Source organism: Crocodylus siamensis, chromosome 6, assembly GCF_052110815.1.
Source record: "Crocodylus siamensis isolate JL-2025a chromosome 6, ASM5211081v1, whole genome shotgun sequence".
Classification (NCBI taxonomy): domain Eukaryota; kingdom Metazoa; phylum Chordata; order Crocodylia; family Crocodylidae; genus Crocodylus; species Crocodylus siamensis.
This window is the reverse complement of record NC_143400.1, coordinates 23,074,006-23,096,256: the sequence shown is the minus strand read 5'-3', so window position 1 is coordinate 23,096,256 and position 22,251 is coordinate 23,074,006. Positions and strand designations below refer to the sequence as shown.

The 22,251-nt window shown below is 61.0% G+C and overlaps 1 protein-coding gene across 2 annotated transcripts; it reads left to right on the top strand.

Annotated features, from left to right (window-relative positions):
* Positions 1 to 1,380: 1,380 nt before the first annotated feature.
* Positions 1,381 to 22,251, top strand: LOC149861660 (dual specificity tyrosine-phosphorylation-regulated kinase 1B-like). 2 transcript variants are annotated; one of them, XM_090052403.1, is made up of 11 exons: positions 1,381 to 1,579; positions 13,127 to 13,281; positions 13,488 to 13,607; positions 13,910 to 14,098; positions 14,565 to 14,712; positions 15,445 to 15,731; positions 17,098 to 17,244; positions 18,089 to 18,229; positions 19,023 to 19,326; positions 19,745 to 19,851; positions 20,617 to 22,251. In XM_090052403.1, exons 1-11 carry the CDS (start codon positions 1,396 to 1,398, stop codon positions 21,004 to 21,006), a joined length of 2,172 nt encoding a protein of 723 aa, XP_089908529.1. In that variant the 5' UTR covers positions 1,381 to 1,395; the 3' UTR covers positions 21,007 to 22,251. The 2 variants fall into 2 exon arrangements, with proteins under 2 accessions (XP_089908529.1, XP_089908530.1); XM_090052404.1 differs by lacking the exon at positions 1,381 to 1,579 and adding an exon at positions 9,766 to 9,985.

Sequence of the window (22,251 nt, the reverse complement as noted above, 5' to 3'; positions counted from 1 at the left end):
GCAGCAGAAATCGGTACAGCTGGTAGGGGGCCTCTGGTTGCAGCCTCCTGCCCTCTGCTAGGGCAGGGGTGGTTTTGGGTGGGGGAGTGATATTGGAGTTCCCCCCCATCCCCCCCCCCCCCCATTTCTGTCTGCTTTCAGGAGGGGAGAACAGGGCCACTTCCCCTTTTCAAGGGGTGGGCAGGTCTTTGGGGGAAGGAAGGGATGGTGGGTCTTAAATGTCCCCCTGCCCACTGTCCTGGATACGTGGGTCCCTGGCCCTGGGTTGGTCCCCCCCCTTGCTGCACTGGACACCTGGGTCCCTTCTGTCCCCCCTCCTGGCAACTGCCTTGGGTGCCTGTTCCCTTGCCTGGGATATCTGGGTCCCTGCTCCCCCTTGTTGCCCTTGATGTGCGAGGGTGGGGGAGTTATGGGGGGGACCTGTTTTTTGGGGGGGTGTCAATCCTGGGGGTTCTGGTTTCTTGGAGTGGGTTGGGGGGAGACAGTGCAGGGGAGGGTCTGTGTTGGGGGTCTTAGTTTCTCTGGTGGGAGGGTCATAGGCTGAGGTGGAGGTCTGATTTCTCAGAGGTGCTGGGGGGGCTGTTGGGGCCCTGGAGGGGATAGTGAATGCTGGGGTGGGGGTAGTTTTTTGGTGGGGTGGGTATTCCTGGGGCAGGGGTTGGGAGGGGAGGGCACATTTGGGAAGGTGCTACTTTCAGAAGCGGGGGAGCTGGAGAAGGATGTCCCCAACAGGGAACTGGGAGGGGAGGGATCCTGCAAAGTTTGTTTTTTTTGGTGTGGTGAGAGGCTGCCTGGCTGTGGGAGGGGGCCCGGGGAGGGAAAACCCCTGCGTAGGGGGAGGGGGGGAAGGGAAATCCAAGGGGGAGTGGCTATTTGAAGCCCCACCCCTTTGGGCGGTGCTGGGAGGGGTGGCGCATAGACCCGCCTCCCCGCGGTCACGTGCAAGAAAAAAATCAGGTGGACCCCGTTTGTGACGTCATCCGAGCGCACTGCCGGCTCTGGTGCGCAGGCACAGCTGTAAAAGACTAGCCATCTCAGCGCATGCGCACAGGATACGTGTGCGCTGGTGCCCCGTCCGGCGGGTGTCATGTGGCCGATGCGTGCGCATGAGGGAGGGTGGCAGGCGCCTCTTGCAGCCGGCCCTACCCACTCTCCTAATCAGCAGCTGCGCATGCGCAGAGCCTGAGGCCCCCCCCCCCCCCGCCTTTAGCTGTCGCCACTCATGCGCAGCCTGGTCGTCTCATTTCCCCATCCAGCCCGGCTTCGCGCACGCGAATCTCATGACTGACGTCCCTTCCTGACCGCGCGCAGCGCATGCACCGTCTGTCAAGTGGCCAGCTCCGCCCAGCCGGTCGTTGCGCATGCGCAGGGGGAGGGTCGGGGCGGTGCCCGCGCATGCGCAACGAGCTGGTGGCGGCGCCCGCGCGTGCGCAGGAAAGCTGGGGCGGTGCACGCGCGTGCGCATTCGGGCAGCGGTGGCGGCGGTTTGTTGTGGCCGCCATTTTTTGTGGCATTACTGGGAAATCCCCGGGAGCCGCCGCCGGGCCCGGCCCGCGTCCACCCCCGGCCGCTGCCTCAGGTGAGCCCCGCCCCTCGGCCGCCTGGGGCCCGCCCCACCCCGGAGAGCCCGGACTCCCGGGTCCTCCGCCCCTTCCCCACCCCCGGCCCGCCCCGGACGCCTGGGTCCCTCCCCCGAGTTTGCCGGGACGCTTGGGTCTTGCTTCGGCCCGCCCCTCCCTGGTGCCTGGGTCCCGTCCCCACCCCGCTCCGCCCCGCTGTGTTCGGACGTCTGGGTCCCCTGCCCCGGACACACACGTCTGCCCCCCACCCCTCCCCGCGACTCCTAGGACCCTCCGCTTTGTCCGCCCTCAGAACCAGCCCGACGGGGCAGCTCTTCTCCACGCCCCCCTTGTGCTATGACCTTATGTGACCCTAAGTGTCCGGGGGGGGGGGTGTCTTTTCTCATCTTCCCTCCTTTAGGGGTTTGGGTGTCCCACGTAACCTCCCTCCCTGGACACTTGGGTCCCTTCATTTGTCTCCCCACCAAGTCCCTGCCCCAGTCACCCGCCCCCCCCCCCCCGGCCCGGATGCCTGTGTCCGGTCCTCTGTTGCATGGCCCCCTCCCCCCCCCCAACTTGAGATCTTGTTATCTGTCTCTTCCTGGACACCTGGGCCCCTGTCATGTCCATGCCTCCCCCCCACATGTTTTCCCTGCATGCCTGCATCCTTTTCATCCCACCCCCCACTCTCTGCCAGGCACTTAGGTTCATGTCTCCTCCTGACTCTTGGTCCCTTGTCATTTGCCCATCTCTCCCTCCCAAATGCCTGCTTTCATGTTCCCCCACTACTGCCCCCTCCATGTTTCATAGTTTCTAGGGTCGGAAGGGACCTGAGTAGATTATGTAGGCCAACCCCCTGTCCTGACAGGAAAGAGTACTGGGGTCAAAGGACCCCAGCAAGGTGTACATCTAATCTCCTCTTAAAGACCCCCAGGGTAGGAGCCAGCACCACTTCTCTTGAAAGTTGGTTCCAGATCCTAGCCGCCCTGACCGTGAAGTCGTGCCTCCTGATATCTAGCCTAAAATCTCCCCTCTGGCAGCTTGTGACCCGTATTCCTGGTCACTGCTGGTAGTGCACGGGGGAACAGTGACTTCCCCAGTGCCTGCTGATCCCCTCTGACTAGTTTGTAACAGGCCACTAGATCCCCCTCAGCCTTCTCTTGTGGAGGCTGAACAGGTTCAGGTCCCTTCGCCTCTCCTTGTAGGGCCTGCCCTGTTGTCCCCTGACCATGCGAGTGGCCTCTTCTGGACCCTCTCCATGTTGTCCACATCCCTCTTGAAGTGCAATGCCCAGAGCTGGACGCAGTACTCCAGCTGTGGCCTGACCAGTGCCGTGTAGAGGGGGAGTGTTACCTCCTTGGACCTGCTCAAGATGCATCTATGGATGCAGGACAAGGTCTGGGTCTCTGTCTTCTATCTTCCCACCCCAGCACCTGGGTCCCTGTCCCCCCCCGCCCCAGACACCTGGGTTTGTGCCCTTGTCCCCCCACATGCATACGCACTGCCCCCTCCATGCCTGGGTCCCTGTCATCTGCCCCCACCATGTTTGAGATCCTGTTCTATCCCCCCACCCCAGACTACTGGGTCTCTGTCATTCACCTCTTCCCCTCCCCCAACACTTGGGTCTATGCCCCCCACCCCAGATGCTGGGTCTCTCTCATCTGCCCCCCCACCAATACCTGTGTCCGTGTCTCCCCACTGCCCTGATTGTCTACATCTCACTACCCTGAATGTATGAGTCTCTGTTCCCCCCTCCCTATGCTTATCCAGACTTTTGGGTCCCTGTTTGGGAGAGGAGCTGAGCATCAGCCTCTGCTTTTTGAGGGGATCCAGGGTTTGACGGGGCGGGGGGGGTGTTCTGGCTCTGGCTGTGGCGGCTTGGGAGGGGACCTGCTTCGCCTGGGGGGTGGACACTGGGCTCACACCCTCCACTCCCATATGGTAGAGGGAGCTGTCAGCTTGTCCCGGTTTGTCCAGGGCACCTTTGCTGGCTGGTCTGTGACCCATTTTGGGCTCCTGGCAGCTGGGGAGGGCAGCTAAGGGGGAGGGCTGGTCTTGACCCAAGGGGGGGTGGGGAGGGGTGGGGACCCTGCTCCTTCCTCTGTGCTCAGCTCCATGACTCATTTCCCTGTTGTGTTATGGGGGGGGCACCTGAGGCTCTGGAGAGGGTGAACTCATGTTCCTGGGAGCAGACCCTTCCCAGGTGGGAGTTGGGGGGGATCTGACCAGAAGCTTCTTGGGGGCTGTACATACAGCACCTGGTGTGGAATGGCCCAGTCCTGCATGGGGGCAGGCCTGTTGGCTCAGATGTACAATACTTGGCATCCTGGGGTGGGTACACTGGCTGCCATCCGGCCTCATTGGGATGATGTCCTTAACGAGCATCCAGCAGTAGGCAGGGAAACTGAGGCATGGAACATAACGAGTGGGTGGCATGGAAACTGAGCCACAGAGTATAAGAAGCATCCAGAGCATAACGAGCGTCCAGTGGGTGGTGGGGAAACTGAGGCACGGAGTCCCATCCCCCTCCAGAACCCAGTGAGCACCACCAAAGGGCTCATGGGGCCCTTAAAGGGCCAGTGACTCTGGGGAATGGGCCCCTCTGGCCTTTCAGGGATGTGGCGCAACTAGCAACATGTACAGCACTGGGCTTGGGGTGGTTGGATCTGGCTTCCTTCCGGGGGGGCAGACCCTGCATGACTTCATGCTTACTGGGGAGGAGAGGGGTCTCAGAGGTTGGTTTGGGGGTGTTTCTGGACCCCCTGGGCAACTGTGGCCTGTCTCCTACCGCTGGGCAGAGCCTGTGTGGTATCGTGGATACCTGGGTGGGGCACAGAGCTGGGACCCCCAATGTGTCTGGAATATGGTCAGTAATGAGTCATACATATGGCTCCAAGTGTGCTCGGCATGGAATGGCCAGATCCTACCTGCATCTCAGTGGCTAGAGCCTGTGTGGCATTGTGAGTACCTGGGTGGGGCATAAAGCCAGGGAGGGGGGCTACTGAGAAATGCCCCGCTGTGCCTGGAGTAGGGTGAACCCCGAGTCGCACGTACAGCTCCAAGTGCGCTGGGCACTGGACAGCCTGATCCTGCCTCCATCTGGAGGGGCAGAGCCTGTGTGACATTGTGGGTGCCCAGTGGGGGGCACAGCCAGTGTACAAGGTGCTGAATGATCCCCCTGTGTGGCTACAGTGAGATCAGCTCCAAGCACACCAGGCACAGGGTGGCCTTATCCTGCTTCCTTCTAGTGAGCGGAGGCTACCTGGCAAGATGGTCACAGAGCTGGGGTGGGGGACCCTGAGAGATGCTCCCCCTGTGTACTTGGAATGGGATCAGCCCCAAGTTGCACCTACAGCTCTGAGTGCACTGGACACAGGGTGCTTAATCCTGGCTCCTACTGGTGGGTAGAGCCTGTTTGACTGTGGTTGCTTGCAGGAGCAGGTCTACAGGGCCTTGAGGGGACCCCCAGGTGTCTGGAGTGGGATCAGCAATGAGCTGCCTGTATGGGTCTGTGCACGCCAGGCACAGACCAGCCTCATTCTGCCTCCATTTGTGGGGGCAGAGCCTGTGTGGCATCATGGGTGCCCAGTGGGAGCACAGAGCCAGGGTAGGAAGTGCTGAGTGACCCCCTGGGTGGCTGTAGTGATATCAGCATCAGCTCCTTGTACAGCTCTGAGCACACGGGGCGTAGAGTGATCTGATCCTGCTTCCTTTCAATGGGCGGAGCCGGCATGATATCACTGTTACCTGGTGGGGTCACAGAGCAGGGGTGGGAGGCACTGAGGGGATTCCCCCCCCCACTTTCCCCATGTGCCTGGAATTGGATCAGCCCCAAGTTGCACATAAAGGTCTGAGCACATGGTGCATGGGGTAGCCTGATCCTGCCTCCCTGTGGGGGGCAGAGCCTGTGTAGCATCCCTGGTGGGGGCGGGGGGCACAAAGCCATGGTAGGAGGTGCTGAGTAACCCCCTGTGCAGTTGTAGTAAAATCAGCTCCACAGGCTAGCCTGATCCTGCTTCCTTTCAGAGGGCAGAGCTTGTGTGGTGTCTTGGTTACAGGGGTCACAGAGCTGAGGTGGGGGGCCCTGATGTGCCTGGAGTAGGATCAGCAATGAATACCATGTACAGCTCTAAGGATGCCAGGCACAGAGTGGCCTGATCCTGCCTCTGTTTGGGAAGACAGAGCCTGTGTGGCATCACGGGTACCCTGAGGGATCACAGCCAGGGTAGGAGGTTTTGAGTAACCCCCTGTGCACCTGTAGTGACATCAGCTGCACGTACAGGTCCAAGCACGCTGGGTATGGGGTGGCCTGATCCTGCTTCCTACCAGTGGGCAGAGCCCACTTGGTATTGTGGGTACCTGCGGGGGGTTCAGAGCTGGGGTGGGGGGCTGAGGGACCCCCCCCATACCTGGAATGGGATCACCCCCGAGTCATATGTACAACCCTGAGTGCACCAGGCATGAGCCAACCTGATACTGTCTCTTACTCCTAGGCAGAGCATACATGGCAGTGTGGGTCCTTGAGAGGGGCACAGAGGGTGGGGGGCCCTGAAGGGACCGCCCCCAGATGTGCCTGGACTATGATCAGCCTCAAGTTGCATATACAGCTGTGGGTGTGCTGGGCTTAGGCCATACTGATCCTGCCTCCATTGCGGGGGGCAGAGCCCGTGTGGCATCTGGGGGGGGGGGGGGGGGGGGGGCGGGCACATGTGCCTGGGGTGGGGTCAGCCTCAGCCGCTCAGAGGCACATCCAGCTCTGAGCGCACCAGTGGGGAGGGAGGGGGACCCGGGACCCGGGTTGGAGGTTGCGCCAGGCCAGGCGGGATGGGGCGGGGGAGAGGTGGGTGCCTATTAATAGTCCCAGTTCCTGGAAGGCCATGGCTGGGTGGGTATTTTTGGCTCCCCTTCCCCCCTCTCCCCCCCATTCCCACTTGGTTTGGGCATCGCGGGCAGCCCTAGCAACACGGCGCTGCCTTGCCATTGGCTCCCGGCGTCACCCGCCGGCCAATGGGGAGCTTGTTGCCATGGCAGGGAGAGGCCATTCCCCCGCGAGCAACCGGGCTGCGCCCCCCTCACTCCCTTCCAGGTTTGGGGGCGAGTAAGGAGGGGTTCCCAGTCTGCCCCAGTTGCCCCCTCAGAGCTGGGCTGAGACATCCAGGGAGCCCTCATCCCCTTCCTATCCCCCATCTTGTTGGAGGTGCATAGGAGCTGAACCCTGCCACCAGTAGCTCCCAGCCTGTCCCAGTGCCCCCTCAGAACTGGACTGAGACCTCCAGTGACTCCCCCAGCCCCTTCCCATCTTGTGGGGTGGGGGTGGGGGGATAAGGTCCATATCCACCCCAGTGCCTCCCAGTCTGTCCTAGTTGCCCCCTCAGAACTGGGCTGAGACATCCAGGGAGCCCCCCCCACCTTGCTGGAGGGGCATAAGGGCAATAACCCCCCTTCTAGTACCTCCCAACCTCTTTCAGTGCCCCCTCAGGCCTGGGCTGAGACCTCCAGAGACCCCCCTCATCCCCTTCCTACCCTCCCACGTTGTGGGGGGGCATATGGGTAATAGCTCCCCCACTCCCAGAACTTGCCAGTGCTTCCCAGCCTGTCCCAGTCCCCCCTTAGAATTGTCCAGAGACACCCCCACCTTGCTGGGGGGGCATAGGGGCTGTAGCCCCCCTCTTCCCAGTACCTCCTAATTCCCCCTCAGAACTGTTAAGGCTTTCAGTGACACCCCTCCCCATCCGTTTCCAACCCTGCCAGCTTGCTGGGGGTGGGGGGCATAAGGTCTATAGCTCCCACCTCCCAGTGCCTCCTAGTATCTCCCAGTCCTGCCTCAGAATTGGGCTGAGATCTCCAGTGACTTCCCCACCCCCTTCATACCCCCTCCTCTGAGGCAGCAGCAAGGGCTGCCCTGTCCTTACCCCCTACTCACTTCCTACCCCACATCTCCCAGGTCAAATTAAACCCCATTGATGTTGTAGAGCCTGGATTGGTCTATATAAAGGGGAGGGGTGTTGAATGGGCCACCCTCAGCTCTGCTGGAGCCTGGGTAGCTACCTAGTGGGGGGTGTCACAGAGCTGGGGCAAGGAGGGGATTTGGGGTGGGCAAAGGTGAGGGTGTGCGTGTGGTATGACCCCTCTGGGTGCCAGCCAGCCCCAGTCAGCACCTTGGAGCCCCCAACCTATCTCAGGCCAGGAGCCTTGATGTGGGAGGGTTCTGGGAGAGGAACCCCTGGCCTATGGGAGGGTCCCCGAGCTCTCCCACATCAGCCCCAGGGTCACCTTGGAGTGGGTGTGGGAGCTGGGTCAAAAGGAAGGGGGCGGCTTTCCCTGGGCAGGGGTTGCGATTCAGTGTTGATCTGTCCCTGCATCCATTCATCCGCACCTGTCCCTCCATCTGGGTGGAGACATCCCATGTATCCTCTCACATCTGTCTGTCCATCCATGCATCCGTCCATGTATCTGTATACCCCCATCCATCTGCCTGTAAATACCCGTCCATCTGTCTCTATATCTGTCTACCCATCTCTATATCTATCCATCCATCCATGTGAATGATCTGTGAGATGGAGGGAGATGGTCCATGTCCATCTGTGTGAAGTCTACCTGTCCTCTTGCCGTCTGTCCATATGCATCCATCTCTCTGTGAGAAGTCCATCTGTATTTATTTGTCTATATCTTTCCGTAGCCATCCATCCATGCATTTGTATGGAGAAATCCATCCGTCCCCTTGTCTCCACTCTTTCCTATCCATGCATCTGTTCTTATGTATCCGTGTCCATCCACATCTATCCCTCTATCCATTGATCTCCTTCCACATTTCTGTATTCAGGCACTCATTCACATCTGTCTATCCCTCTATCTAAATCTATCTACATTCAACCACTCTTCCACCTGTATCCATCCATATTTGTCCATCCATCTTCATCCATCTTTCTATCCATAGTTGTATGCCCACCGTATCCAGGGGCAATGTGTAGGGGGTGCACATGCACCCACTGAGAGTGCCCCCTGTCAGGCCATGCTCCCTGGGTAGCTGGCAGGCAGGTGGGAGCACCAGTATCCCCCCCTGCGAACACCAGCTGGGCAGTCAGCAAAAGTGGCCACACTGCTTCCAGAAGCGGCTGTGGGAGTTTCAGAAGTGGCGCGGCCGCTTTTTGGTGAGTGAGATCGGCTGCTGGGGATCCATATCCATTTGTTCCTGTCTATCCGTGCTCCATTCGTATCCACACAGGATCACAGAACATGAGGGTTAGAAGGGGGTCACAACTAGTCCAATCCCCCAGTGGATATATATATCCACCTGGTTGTCCATCCACATCTATCTGTTCATTCATCTATCTTTATTTGTCTATCTGTATTTGCTTATTTATATTCATATTTATCCCTAGCCATTCCTCGATCCACATTCACATATATCTACTTATCCATCTATCTTTTCGTCTCCATTCATCCATCCATCCATCTCCATGCACTTACCCATATTTATTTATCTGTATCCACTTGTTTCTGTTCTTCCATTCTTCCATCCATATCCATCCACCTATCCGACTGTATCCATCCATCTCCATGTCCATCCAGCCATACATATCTGCGTACTCAGTTGTTCATCCATACCTATGTGTTTTCATCCATATCTACCCATTTCTGCCCATCTTTATCCATTTCTATCTACCCATGCATATCCATCCCCCCCATCTGTTGTTATATCTATCCATTCATCCATCCATCTCCATCCATCCCTCATCCCTATAACCTTCTAAGCATCTACCCCTCGATCCTTCCATGTGTTCATTCATGTGGAAAAATCCATCTCTCTGGATCAGGCTATGGCCCCTGGGGGCCCAGGGCTGAAGGAGGAGGCTCATGTGCCATCCCCTGGCAAGGGGCCAAGGGAAGCATAGATAGGAGGGCCCCCATCCAGCCCATGGGGTCTGATCCAGCTTGTGGTGGGGCCCTTCAACATTTCCCCACACCCAAAGATTTCTCAGTTTCATCGTCCTGGGGGCCTGGTTCTGTGTGTGCTCATCAGTAGGGACCAGAGGGAACAACTCAGTATGCTTTTTGCCTCTCTAGGCCCCTTTCACACTGCTTTTAGTACCTCATAGGCAGCTCTGGGTGCCCTGGTTGTGGGCTGGGATTTGGTGCTAGGACTTCAGTGGGGTGGGACCAGCTGGGGGCCCCTCCCCCGCACCGAGTGGCAACCTCAGCTGTTGCCCTCTGTCAGTCTCCTCTCAGCCCCGTGGCTGGCAGCTGCCTCCCTCCCTGCCTCTCCTCAGCCCCGGGCACCCCACAGCCCCCATCCAGCCCCATGGTGATCCCCTCGGCCCTGGAGGGGCCTCCAGCCCCACTCACGGCCCTGCGCCTGGGCTGGGGCCGCAAGCAACCGGCCTGCTACCTTTCCTCTTCCCGCTGTCACCGCCAGCCCTCCACAGGTGGGTCAGGGGGGCAGGGGGTGTAGGAGGTTGTTATCCACTTCTGCATAGCATGGGGGGGAGTAGCAATCAAGGGGCATCGGATGTGGGGGGGACTGGGATAAAGCGTATGCAGGGGTTTGAAGCCCCCCAGGGTTGCTAGTAAGCCATGTGGCAGGGTGGGGCTGCTGGGATCAAGGGGTATCTGGGGTGGGTGTAGGAGATTATCTACCTCTGCATAGCATTGTGGGGGGGTTGAAGCCCCCCAGGGCTGCTAACTGAGACCGTGTTAATCTATAGCAATCAAGGGGCATTGTATGGTGGGGTGGGGCTGGCTGCTAAGATCATGGAGTATCTGGGGCAGGTATAGGAAGTGGTTTTCCAGCTCTGTGGGCAATGGGGGGGATTGAAGCCCCCTGGGGACACTAGCAAACTGGGACCTTGTTAATCTATAGCAGTCAAGGGGCACTGGATGTGGGGGGGTGGGCTGGGATCAAAGGGTATCAGTATGTCTGCATTGGGGGGGGAGCTCCTTCAGGGCCTGGCAGGTACAGGAGGTTGTTATCCAGCTCTGTGTGGCATGGCCCGGAGGGTTGTTAATGAGCTGGGATCAAGGGGTGTGAGCAGGTGGGGGAGGGAGGGTTCTTGAGGGCTGGGATGCATAGGAGCTCCCATGGGGAGGCAGGGCAGGGTTGAAGCTCTCCAGGGCTGCTAATGAATCAGGTGCTTGTTAACCTCCAGAGACTAGCAACAATCAATGGGTGTCAGTATGTGGGCCGGGGTCTGTTATCCAGCTCTGTTCAGCATGGGGGGGCAGCCCCTGGGGTCTGCTAATGAGACAGGTCCTTGTTAATTTACAGAGACCCCTGGGAGGGGGCTGTGGGGGGATTGGGATCAAGGGGTGTCAGTATGGGTGGGAGGCATGGGGGGGTTTATGGGTGGGGGTGCTACTAACAAGCCAGGTCCTCAATAACTTGCAAAGAGAGGCTGAGATCAAGGCATGTTGGGTGGGGAGGATGTCTGTGGTGAGGAGGGGGCTGTGCCTTGAGGTCCCAAGTTCATTGCCACACCCCAGAGTCAGCTGCATTTCAGTGTCAGTGGGGGCTGGGTATCATTGGGGGGGGGGGGGTCTGCCTCAGTGCATGCTGGGGGAATTCCAGGCAGGAATTCTCCCATAATCCCTTAGTGCTCCCTCCCCCCCCCCTCCCCCGGAATGCAGCTGCCAGCTGGGGGCAGGGTGCCAGCTGGCAGCTCCCCCCTCCCCCCCCCAGTCCATGTGCTAGCATGTGCAGAGGTTCATATGCCTTGGGGTCACTAGTGTGTGCAATGGGGTCACTGGTGCGTGCAAAGGTCTGGGTACAGGAGCGTCACTAACGTGCAGGGGTGCATGTGTGTTGGGGTCACTAGTGTGTGCAGGCATTTGTGTGCAGTGGGGTCACTGGTGTGTGCAAAGTACTGTGTACAGTGGCCTCATTAGCATGTGTAGGGGTCTGTGTGCACTGCGGTCACCAGTGTGTGCAGGAGTCCACATGCATTAGGGCAGCTGGCGTGTGCAGAGCTCCCTGTGTGACAGGGTTATTAGCATGTGTAGAAATCCATGTGTCTTGGGGTCACTAGTGTGTGCAGGGGTGCACATGCAATGTATAGGAGTGTGTGTGCAGGGGTGCACATGCAATGTATAGGAGTGTGTGTGCACTGGGTTCACTAGCCTGTGCAAGACCTCATGTGTTGGGATCACAGTAGCGTGTGCAGTGGGATATCCGGCGGGTGCAGGGGTCCATGTGCAACAGGGTCAGTAGCACATGCAAGGGTCCGTGTATAATGGAGTCACTAAAACGTGCAGGGGTCATGTGTATCTGGGTTGCTAGTATGTAGGGATCCACATGCAACAGGGTCTGTGCAATAGTTGTTGCTAGTGTGTGCAGGGATTTGTGTGCATTGGGGTCACTAGTGGTGTGCAAGGGTCCACATATAGTAGCAAGGGTCCCAAAGAAATTTCTAGTGTGTGCAGGGCCACAATCCCCCTCCCCAGGCGGAGGGAGCCTGGCTTTTGGCACTGTTCACTCTGGAACCTAATGATGACTTATGGAGCCAGAAGCCTCATGGCTGCCAAGATCCCTCCTGCTGGGGGGTTGCTCACCGCAGCCATGCCTTTCCTGAGACCCTTACCACAGAGACCAGGGGCACTGGCTGGACCGCCCTCCACACCCTCCTCCCTTCCCCTACACCTGGGTTCTCAGTGCAGCTGCCAGGGGTTAAAAATAGCCTCCTCAGCTGTGCTGGGTCAGCTGCAGCCCGGCCTGCCCCCCTCCCCTGCCTGTCAGGGTGGGGTGGGGGGGTTCAACCAAACACTGACAGGTGGGGCCTGGCACAAGGGGGGGGCACCAGGCTGTGTAGAGGGGAGGTTGTGGGGGTCCCTGGGCTGTGTGTAGAGGTAGGGGAGGGTTTGGGGGGGGTATCTAGGCTATGTATGGGTGAGGGGGCTGTTGGGAGGGGGTGGGGGGGCTCTGTACTGTGTATAGAGTTGGGCAGCTGTGGGGGGGTCTCTGGGCTGTATGTAGAGGTGGGGGGTCCTCGGGGGGGTTGTGTATAGGGGTAGGTGGTGTCTCTGGGTTGTGTATAAGGTTAGGAGGTTATGGGGGGTCTCTGGGCTGTGTATAGAGGTGGGGGTCATGGAGGTCTCTGTACTGTACAGGGATGAGGGGGTCATGGGGGGGGTCTCTGGGCTGTGAATAGAGGTGGGTTGCTGTGAGGGGTCTATTGGCTGTTTAAAGGAGTGGGGGTTTCTTGGCTGTGTATAGAGGTAGGGGGCTGTCAGGCGGGTCTCAGCCATGTAGGGGGCAGCTGTGGGGGGTCTTAGCTGTGTATGGAGTAGGGAGTCGTAGGGAGCATCTCTGGACTGTGTATGGGATGGATATAGAGGTGGGGGGTCCTTGGGAGCTCTCTGGGCTGTGTATGGAGGTGGGGATTGTGGGTGGGGGCTCCCCAGGTTGTGCTTGCTATTTTGGGGGAGCCTGGGTTACATATGGGCTCATATTGGGGGGGGGAGTCCTCAGCTCTACAGGGTTGTGGTGGGTGTCCCCAGTTGGTCCACGCAGGCAGGCAAAGCTTGCGGTGGGGAAGGGCCCAGGCCTGGTATTGATCCCCAACCCCACCCTGCAGGTGGCAGCAGCAGCAGTGGCAGTGCAGGATGCGAGCCCCCCGGCACCGGGCCCCCCGCCTCACTGGCCGCCTCCCTCCCCACTGAGCCCACCATGACGAGCCAGCACAGCCATGCCACCTTCTCCAGCATCCAATCCATGGCCGAGCATCCACAGGTACTCGCCTGGGCTTCTGTGCCCCCATGGGGGGTTGGTTAAGGGCACCAACTTCAGCCTGAGTCCCATCCCAATCACAGGGTGCCATCAAGGTCAGGCCTGGGAGAGGAGCAGGCCGAGGGAATCCTCAGGGAGTGGGGGCAGGGGCTGGCACAGCCCTCACCTCCTGCCCCCACTCCTAGATAACCCTTTTTCCCTCGCCCCAGATTCTGCCAGACCTGAGCATCCTACAGCGGCGAATTCCCTTGACCTTCCGGGACTCAGCCAGTGCCCCGCTGCGGAAGCTCTCAGTGGACCTCATCAAGACCTACAAGCACATCAATGAGGTGCGACCCCCCCCCCCCCCCCCACCTTGGGGGAGGGGTTACTGGATTGACCTCATTCCCTGTGGTCATGACTGGGGGTCTTTGGGGGTTGATCCCACTCCAGGGGTTGTGTCTGGGGGGGGTGGTCAGTTATAGTTGACCCCACTCTGGAAACAGGTGAGGGCAGGGGGTGGGTATAAGTTGCCTCCAACTCCCAGGGATCACTGCTGGGGTGTTATGGGTGGACCCCAGCTCTGCGGCCATCAGTGCTGTATATGTGGGGTGCAGTGGCAGCAGGTACTAATTACTCCCCACCCCCATAGGTCTACTACGCCAAGAAGAAGCGGCGGGCGCAGCAGGTGCCTCCCGAGGACTCGAGCACCAAGAAGGAGAGGAAGGTTTATAACGAGGGCTACGACGATGACAACTATGACTACATTGTCAAGAGCGGCGAGCGCTGGCTGGATCGCTATGAGATTGACTCGCTCATCGGCAAGGGCTCCTTTGGCCAGGTTGGGACCCCTGGGACTTCCCACAACACGCCCCTCACCCTCTGCCCACCCTTCAGCTACAAGATCGACATGTTCATTGGCCAGTTGGGACCCTGGGCCCCCTCTGAGCCCCTCCATAGCACCCCCTGGACCCTCAACTCCTGCCCACTCCCCAGCTAGGAGATTGATTTGCTCATCAGCCAGGATTCCTTCGGCCAGTTTGGGACCCACCCCCCCACCCCTGCCGCACTGCCCAGCTACAAGATCAACTCACTCATTGGCCAGGGCTCCTTTGGCCAGGTTGTGCCCTTGGGACCCCCCAGTCCCACCCAGGAACCCCCAGCCCCCCTACACCACCCCAGGACCCCCCACTCCTGCCCACCCCCCAGCTACAAGATCAACTCGCTCATCAGCAAAGATCCCACCCCATTCCATGCCCCTCCCCCAGTTGGTAAAGGCTGTGCTGCTTTCCCTCCCCACCCCCCAGGTGGTGAAAGCCTATGACCACCACGACCAGGAGTGGGTGGCCATCAAGATCATCAAGAACAAGAAGGCCTTCCTGAACCAAGCCCAGATCGAGCTGCGGCTGCTGGAGCTCATGAACCAGCACGACACTGAGATGAAGTACTACATTGGTGAGCTGCTGGGGGGGGTGGGGCCTCCATCCCCAGGGGTCACAGGCCATGGCCCAGACCACCTGGAGGATGGAACAGGGCATGAGCACATTGGGGGCATGGGGTGGGCTCACAAATATACTGGGTGGGAGGTGCTAAGGGGCCCCTAGTGCTGGGGGCAGGGCCTCAATAGCCTGGGTTGGCAGGGGCTGTGGTTTTAACCACTGGGGGGGTGAGGCTTCCACCCCTCTCGGAGCAGGGGGTGGCGCTTTCTCCCCCTGGGGACTAAGGGGATGGGATTTGACCTCCCATGGGGTGGGGCTTCATCCCCTTGGGGATTAGGGGTGGGGCTTCCTCCCCAAGGGGGTGGCACTTTCTCCCTTGAGGAGCAGGGGCTGTGGCTTTGACGCCTCCCAGACAGCAGGGATTCCTCCCCTTGGTGGGGGCATAACCTCAACCCCCTGGTCCAACAGGGCAGGGCCTCCCAGCAGGCCAGGTAGGTCTTTATGTGGGGGGGGGCAAATCTCTTCACCCCTATCTTCATCTCTGCCTCCTCCTCTTCCCCCCATCTCCAGCTTAGAGGGGGAAGACAAGGGGGAATCTGTCCACCACCTCTCACCCCCATATTCTCTGTCACCCCCTGACCCCAGCCCGGGGGTTAGGCAGACGGGGTCTGAGCTCTCCTGAGTAGGCGTGGGAGCTCTAGTCCTCCCTCACCCACTCCTTTCCCCACCCTGCCCCCTCCCCCACCAGTGCACCTGAAGCGGCACTTCATGTTCCGCAACCACCTGTGCCTGGCCTTTGAGCTGCTGTCCTACAACCTCTACGACCTGCTACGCAACACCAACTTCCGTGGCGTCTCGCTTAACCTCACACGCAAGTTCGCCCAGCAGCTCTGCACAGCCCTGCTCTTCCTGGCCACCCCAGAGCTCAGCATCATCCACTGCGACCTCAAGCCTGAAAACATCTTGCTCTGCAACCCCAAGCGCAGCGCCATCAAGATCGTTGACTTCGGCAGCTCCTGCCAGCTTGGCCAGCGGGTGAGGGCCCCACCCCCAGGCCTCTGGGCCCGCCCCCAGCTTGATAAACCCATCTCTGGGCCTCTAGCCCCAGCCTCTGGGGCGCTAGTGGGTTCCTAGCCCCACCCCAAGAGCTCTGGCCCTGCCCCCTAGCTTCCAGCCCCTGTCTTTGGGGTTCTAGTGTGCTCCTAGCCCCGCCCCAAGCTCAATAACCCTGCCCCGTGGCCTTTGGGGTTCTGGTGGGCTCCTAGTCCCACCCCCAGGGCTCTAGCCCTGCCCCAGGCTAGCAACCCCAGTCTCTGGGGTCCTAGTGGGTTTCTAGCCCCGTCCCCATGTCTCTAGCCTCACCCTGGGCTTCCAGTCCCTGCCTCCGTTGTCCTAATAGGCTCCTAGCCCCACTCCTAAGGCTCTAGCTCCACCCCCAGACTTCCAGCCCCAGACTCTGTGATCCTAGTGGGCTCCTGGCCCCACCCCCAGGTGTCTACCTGCACCCTAACCCTAGCCCCACTTTTTGCATCCTAGCAGTGTCCTAGCCCTGCCTCCAGGCCTTGTGCCCTTGCTTTGCTGGGCTGTTGGTCCCACCCCAGGGATCCAAGACCTGCCCTCACTCCCCAAATCCAGCTCCTGGACTCCTGGCCCCTCTTCCCTAGCTCCACACCCAGGCCTCTAGCTCTGCCCGCAGACACACCCTCAGGGTCCTAGCTCTGCCCCCAGGCCTCTAATACTAGCCACTGGGGTCCTGGCTCCACCCCCCAGAGTTCTAGCCCCACCCACTGGGACCCTGGCTCTACTCGTCACTCTGCCCCCTGGGTCTTAGGCCAGTGTTACAAATCTAGAGGTGTGGCTGTGAGGTTCCTGGCACCGCCCCCAAGTTTCTAGCCCCGCCTCCATGCCACCCACCCTGGCATTTGGGGTCCTGGCACCACCCCCAGGTTTCTGGCTCTGCCCCTGGGTTCTAGCCCTACCCCCACAACCCTAGTTCCATCCCTAGACCCTTCACTCTGCCTCCCAGGCTCCTGGCCCAGCCCCAGTGACAGTAAGCCCTGCCCCTCGAGCCTCTTAACCCCCACCATTGGGCACATAAGCCAGGTCCTGCCCCCTAGGGTCCTAGCCCTGCCCCTCCTTCCATCCAACCTGTCACTCTGGCTCCCAGGCTTCTGGCCTAGCCCCCCCTGTGATTAAGCCCCTCCTCTCCCAAACTCGAACCCCCGCCATTGGGCACGTGAGTCAGGCCCTGCCCCTCCAAGGTCCTTATCTCGCCACCTGCCAAACAGGCCCACCCCCAAGCCTCTATCCTTACCCCTTCTCCACCTGGCTGGGTAGCGGGTGGGGGGGCCCCTGGATGCCTGGCTACCTCCCTCCTCTGACTGGCCCCTCCCCCTCCCAGATCTACCAGTACATCCAGAGCCGGTTCTACCGGTCGCCCGAAGTGCTGCTGGGGCTGCCCTACGACCTGGCCATCGACATGTGGTCCCTGGGCTGCATCCTGGTGGAGATGCACACGGGGGAGCCCCTCTTCAGCGGCTCCAACGAGGTGAGCCATTGGCTGGGTCCCATGTCCATTGCTGTTGGAGCCCCGCCCCTTTTCCTAGTCCCTCGGGGTCCCCCGAATACATGGGGGTGCCTCCCTTGCTCACTCCCTCAGCCAATGGCATGGCCCCTGTCCCCATCCCTATCCCTGGCCCTCTCCTCCTGTGTCAGCCCATTGGCTGATCGGGGTAGGGAAGCGAGTCTCATTATGCTTGTGCTGCCCCATGCCTTGGCTTATTCAAGGGGGAGAAGGCGGGACCCTCCCCTCTCCCTGTATGTGTGATGCCATTGGCTAATGGATGGGGTAGGGGCGGGACTGCCTGGGAGGTGCTACCACTCCATTGGCCAGTACATGGCAGGGGGACGAGTTGTGGGGCAGCTGGCTCCGCCCTTTGGGGTGGATGGGGCTAAGGGGGCAGTTGGCCTCCCCCCTTGAGGGTGGGTGGGACTAAAGTTTGGGGATAATTGGCTCCACCCCTTGCAGGTGGGCAGGGCTAAAGGAAGGGGGAAGAGAGAGTACCTGGCCCTGCCCCTCAGCACTGGGCAGGGACAGCTTGCTCCAACCCTTGCAGGTGGGCAGGGCTGGGGGGGCAGTAGGTAAAGGGCAGGGAGGGGCAGCTGGCTCTGTCAGGGTGTTCAGGGCTAAGGGGCAGGTACCAGAAGGAAGAAAGAGGTGAGGCTGGGGGGGACTGGCTCCACCCCTCATTTGTGGGGGGGACTGTGTGCCCTGGGGCTGGGGTGGAGGGACAGCTGGCAGCCCCTAACTCCTCTCTCCCTCTGTCCCCTGCGCCCTCCATCTGTCTGTCCCCTGCCCCTTGACCCCCGAAACCATGACCCCCGTCTGGCAGGCGGACCAGATGAGCCGCATCGTGGAGGTGCTGGGCCTGCCGCCCCCACACATGCTGGAGCAGGCCCCCAAGGCGCGCAAGTACTTTGACAAGCTGCCTGAGGGCGGCTGGGCCCTCAAGAAGAGCAAGGAGGCCAAGAAGGTGAGCCGCCCCCCCCTCCCCCAAAGGTTCCCCAGTGTGGTTAGGGGCCAGTCCAGCTCCCTTCCAGTTCTGTGACCCCCTCCCAAGCTGCGTCCCATCACCCCATCAAGGCCTGCGTGCAGCCCCAGAACTCTGAGGAGTGGTCATGGGGGGGAGCGTGAAGGTTGGTGATTAAGGAGTGAACAGCAAAAGGGCCCCCTGAAGTGAAGGGGGGACACCCCACTCCCTACCCTCAGGATGTCTCCCAGTGGAAAGGGTTACCCCAGGACTTGCCCCTCCTTGCAGGTCTCCTGGGATGGTTGGGGGAGAGGGAGGGGGGATAACCCAGTTCCAGCCCCACCCCCCAGTGTCAGGGTCACTGCCCCCACCCAGGCATCCAGTTGTGAGGGCATCTGCTTCTACCCCCCACCCAGGTCTCCTGTGGTAGGGGGATATCCCCACCACCTTGTACCACTTCACCAGGTCCCCATTGTGGGGGAGGAATCACCCCAGCTCCTCCACCTCCAGTTACCTGGAGGAGGTCCTCCAGCCCCATTGCCCCTCCCCACAGTCTTCCAGGGCAGGAGGTCACCCCAGCCCCTGCTCCCCTCACTCCCCCTGAAGTCCCCCAAGGTGGGAGACACATCCCAGCTCCTCCCCCCTCCCCCCAGCATCATGATTTCCCCCCACCCAGGGCTCCAGTCCCCACATACCCCCCCACATGGTCTCCCAGGGTAGGGGAATCTCCCCAACTTCTGCCCCCTCCAGCTAACAGTGCTCTTCCTGTCCCCCGCCCCCCCCTCCCCCCCTGCAGGAGTACAAAGTGCCGGGCACGCGGCGGCTGCACGAGGTGCTGGGGGTGGAGAGCGGGGGCCCAGGGGGCCGGCGGGCGGGCGAGCAGGGCCACGCGCCCTCGGACTACCTGAAGTTCAAGGACCTGGTGCTGCGCATGCTGGACTACGAGCCGCGGAGCCGCATCACCCCCTTCTACGCCCTGCAGCACAACTTCTTCAAGAAGACCAGTGATGAGGGCACCAACACCACCCCCAGCGCCTCTACCAGCCCTGCCCTGGGCCATAGCCACAGCACCAGCACGGCCAGCTCTGTTTCCAGCTCCGGTACAGTCCACCCCACCACCCCAGCCTGGGGTCATGGCTACAGCCCCGGCCTTCCTTTCCCCTGCCAGTCTCCCAGTAGTCCCAGTCCCTGCGTGGCCACCTCCATCACCAGCTTGCACCCACCCCCCTGCCCCAGCCTAGGGTCATTGTCTGATGTCGTGGCTTTGGCCGCAAGCAGCCAGCTCCAGCCTCCCCTTCCTTTCTGGGTCTCCCAATTAGTCCCAGTCCCTGCATGGTCCCCTCCATCTCCAGCTCCAGCCTGGCCCCCAGTACCCCATCCCTGCAGCCTGCCCCAGCCTGGCATCATGGGTATAGTTTGGGGTCATGACTATAGCCACAGGCTTGTCACCTCTGGCCTCCGTCTCCTCTGCGGGATCCCCTTCTCCCCTCCTCACTGTGTCCCTCTTTCCCTTTGCAGGTGGCTCCAGTGGCTCCTCCAATGACAACCGCAGCTATCGCTACAGCAACCGCTACTATGGTGCCCCCGGCCCCGCCCCTCCCGACTACGAGATGCAGAGCCCCCAGGTATGGACCTGCCCCCTATCCCCCTGGGCCCCGCCTCTTTCCCTCAGGCCCTGCCCCCAGTGACTATGAGATACAGAGTCCCCAGGTACATTCCCACCCTTATTCCCAAAGCTCTGCACCTTTCTCCCAGGCCCTGCCCCCAGTGACTGTGTCCTCAGGTATGGCCACACCCCTTTTCCCCTGGCCCTGGCCCAGCTACCTATGAGATGCAGTCCCAAAGTATGGTCCTGCCTCTCTTCCCTAGGCTCTGCTCCCAGTAACTACAATATGCGGTAGCCTGGTATGGCCCTGCCCCTATCCCTTGGCCCACTCCCCTTTCCCCTAGTCTCCATCCCCACCAGCTATCAGATGCAGGTATGGCCAAACCCCTGGGCTCTGCCCCTAATCTCCAGGCCCTGCCTCACCAACTATGACAGCCTCCCCCCAACTCCCCCCACGAACAGTCACACCCCCTTCTGCTTAGGCCATGCCTTTATTCCCCAAGCCCTGCCTCCAACTGCAAGAGGTAGAGTCCACAGGTCATGCCAGACTCCCAGCATGCATTGGAAGGGAGGGTTCTGGGCACTGGTGCATTGTGGGATGTGGACCTGGGAGGTTGGAAATTGTAGGGTGAGGTTAGAGTCTCCAGCATGCACCAGGTGGAGGCAGAACTACCCCATCCCCAGTGCACTATGGGAGAGGGGATCCCCAGAGCCAGAAGGGGGGGATTGGGACCCCCATTTTCCCCCCCCACACACACCTGTTATTTCCTCTCTCCCATCACAGGCTCCACCCCAGCACCAGCCGCGGCTTTGGGCTGGGGGTGATGTCCCGGCGCCCCCCAGCGAAGCCTACGCTCCCCCACCGCCCCCACCGTCGGCCCCCCACAAGCCAGCGCCCCACTTCCACCCGCCGCCTGCTGGGCGTCCTCACTACCACCCCCACCACCCGCCGCGCCCGCCTGCCTCCCCCCCTGGTGGGGGGGGCCCTGAGCGCATGGACTGCGCCCCCTTCAGCGCCTCGGCCTTCCGGACTAGGGGGGGCGTGGGGGGCCGCCCCGGCGAGCCCGGGGGGGGCCTGCCCCTGGGCTACCTGCGGGGCCGGGCGGAGCCCGATGACTCGGCACCCCCCATGCTGGGGGTGTGCGTGCCCCAGAGCACAGCCGCCAGCTCCTGAGGACTCTGCCGCCAGCCACAGTGCTCTTACCGCCGCTGCCGCCACCTGGAGCTGTACCTCCACTGGCCCAGGGGGCTGAGGAATGAGAGACAGAGGAAAGGAAGGGGGAGGGGGGCTTCCCTGGTTGGCCTCACCCCTTCCTCAAGCCCCACCCCTGGTATGGGGGGCTGTATGGAGGTTGGCTGTGGCCACACAACCCCCCCCCCCCCCATTGGCTCTGCCGCGTGGTATGACCCAGCATGGGGGCCTCTAGCGGAGTTGGTGTTGCCTGGTTGTGGGGTAATTTCCCCCCCCCCCATGGTTTTGCCCTCTTGGTATGAGCCAGAGAAGAGGAATCCCCTGTGACTCCATCCTGTTGGTCTGACCCAGAGAGGGGGAGTCCCACCTTGGTATGACCCAGAGATGAGGAACCCTGGCTATGGCTCCACCCTCTTGGTCTGACCCAGGAAGGGGGAATCCCACCTTGGTATGACCCAGAGAGGTGGGGAACCCACCCATGGCTCTGCCCCCTGATGTCAGCCAGGATGAGACCCTGCCCAGTGGAGGACCCTGCCCATAGCCATGCTCCCTGGGATTTCCCAGCATGGGCTGGAGCCATAGCCTTGCCCTCTGTAGCTCCACCCCCTCTGGTGTCAGCCACTGGGGTGACCCCTCCCACCTCGCCTTTTAAAACACCACCCCCGTGGTGGGTGCTTGTTGGTCCCTCCTCTGTAGCCCTCCCCCCATCCGTCTCTCTCCCTGTAGCCACGCCCCCTGGCTCTACCCACTGTCACCCGCACCATGGACAGCTCGGGGGGAGGGGAGGGGTTCGGACCCCTGTGCCCTCCTGCACTTCACGGACTGGAATTGCTGCTACGAACTGCCCCCTAAGCCCCCCTTGCCCCTCTCCCTCCACCCCCTGGGGGGGCAGTTAATTGAGGGGGGGCAAATATTTATAGGCGCCAGCTCCTCCAGCCATGGGAGCTTCCCCTTGCTGCCCCATCATGGGGCAGATCTGGGTGGGGGGGTAAAGGGGCAGATATCTGCCCCCTCAGCCCCCTCTTGCCCCCCACTAATCCTGTGGCTCGCGCTGTACTGTTCTGTCTTTAATTTATTGTACCAAAGACGGCGCGTGATTCCCCTGCCCCCCTCCTCTTGCCCCTGCTGCCCCTCCCTCACCGCCGGGCACTGGGGGGGGAGGTTGGGGGTGGGGTCTGTGCACCGGAAAAGGGGGTCGGGGGGCTGAATAAATAGTGACAGCAGCTA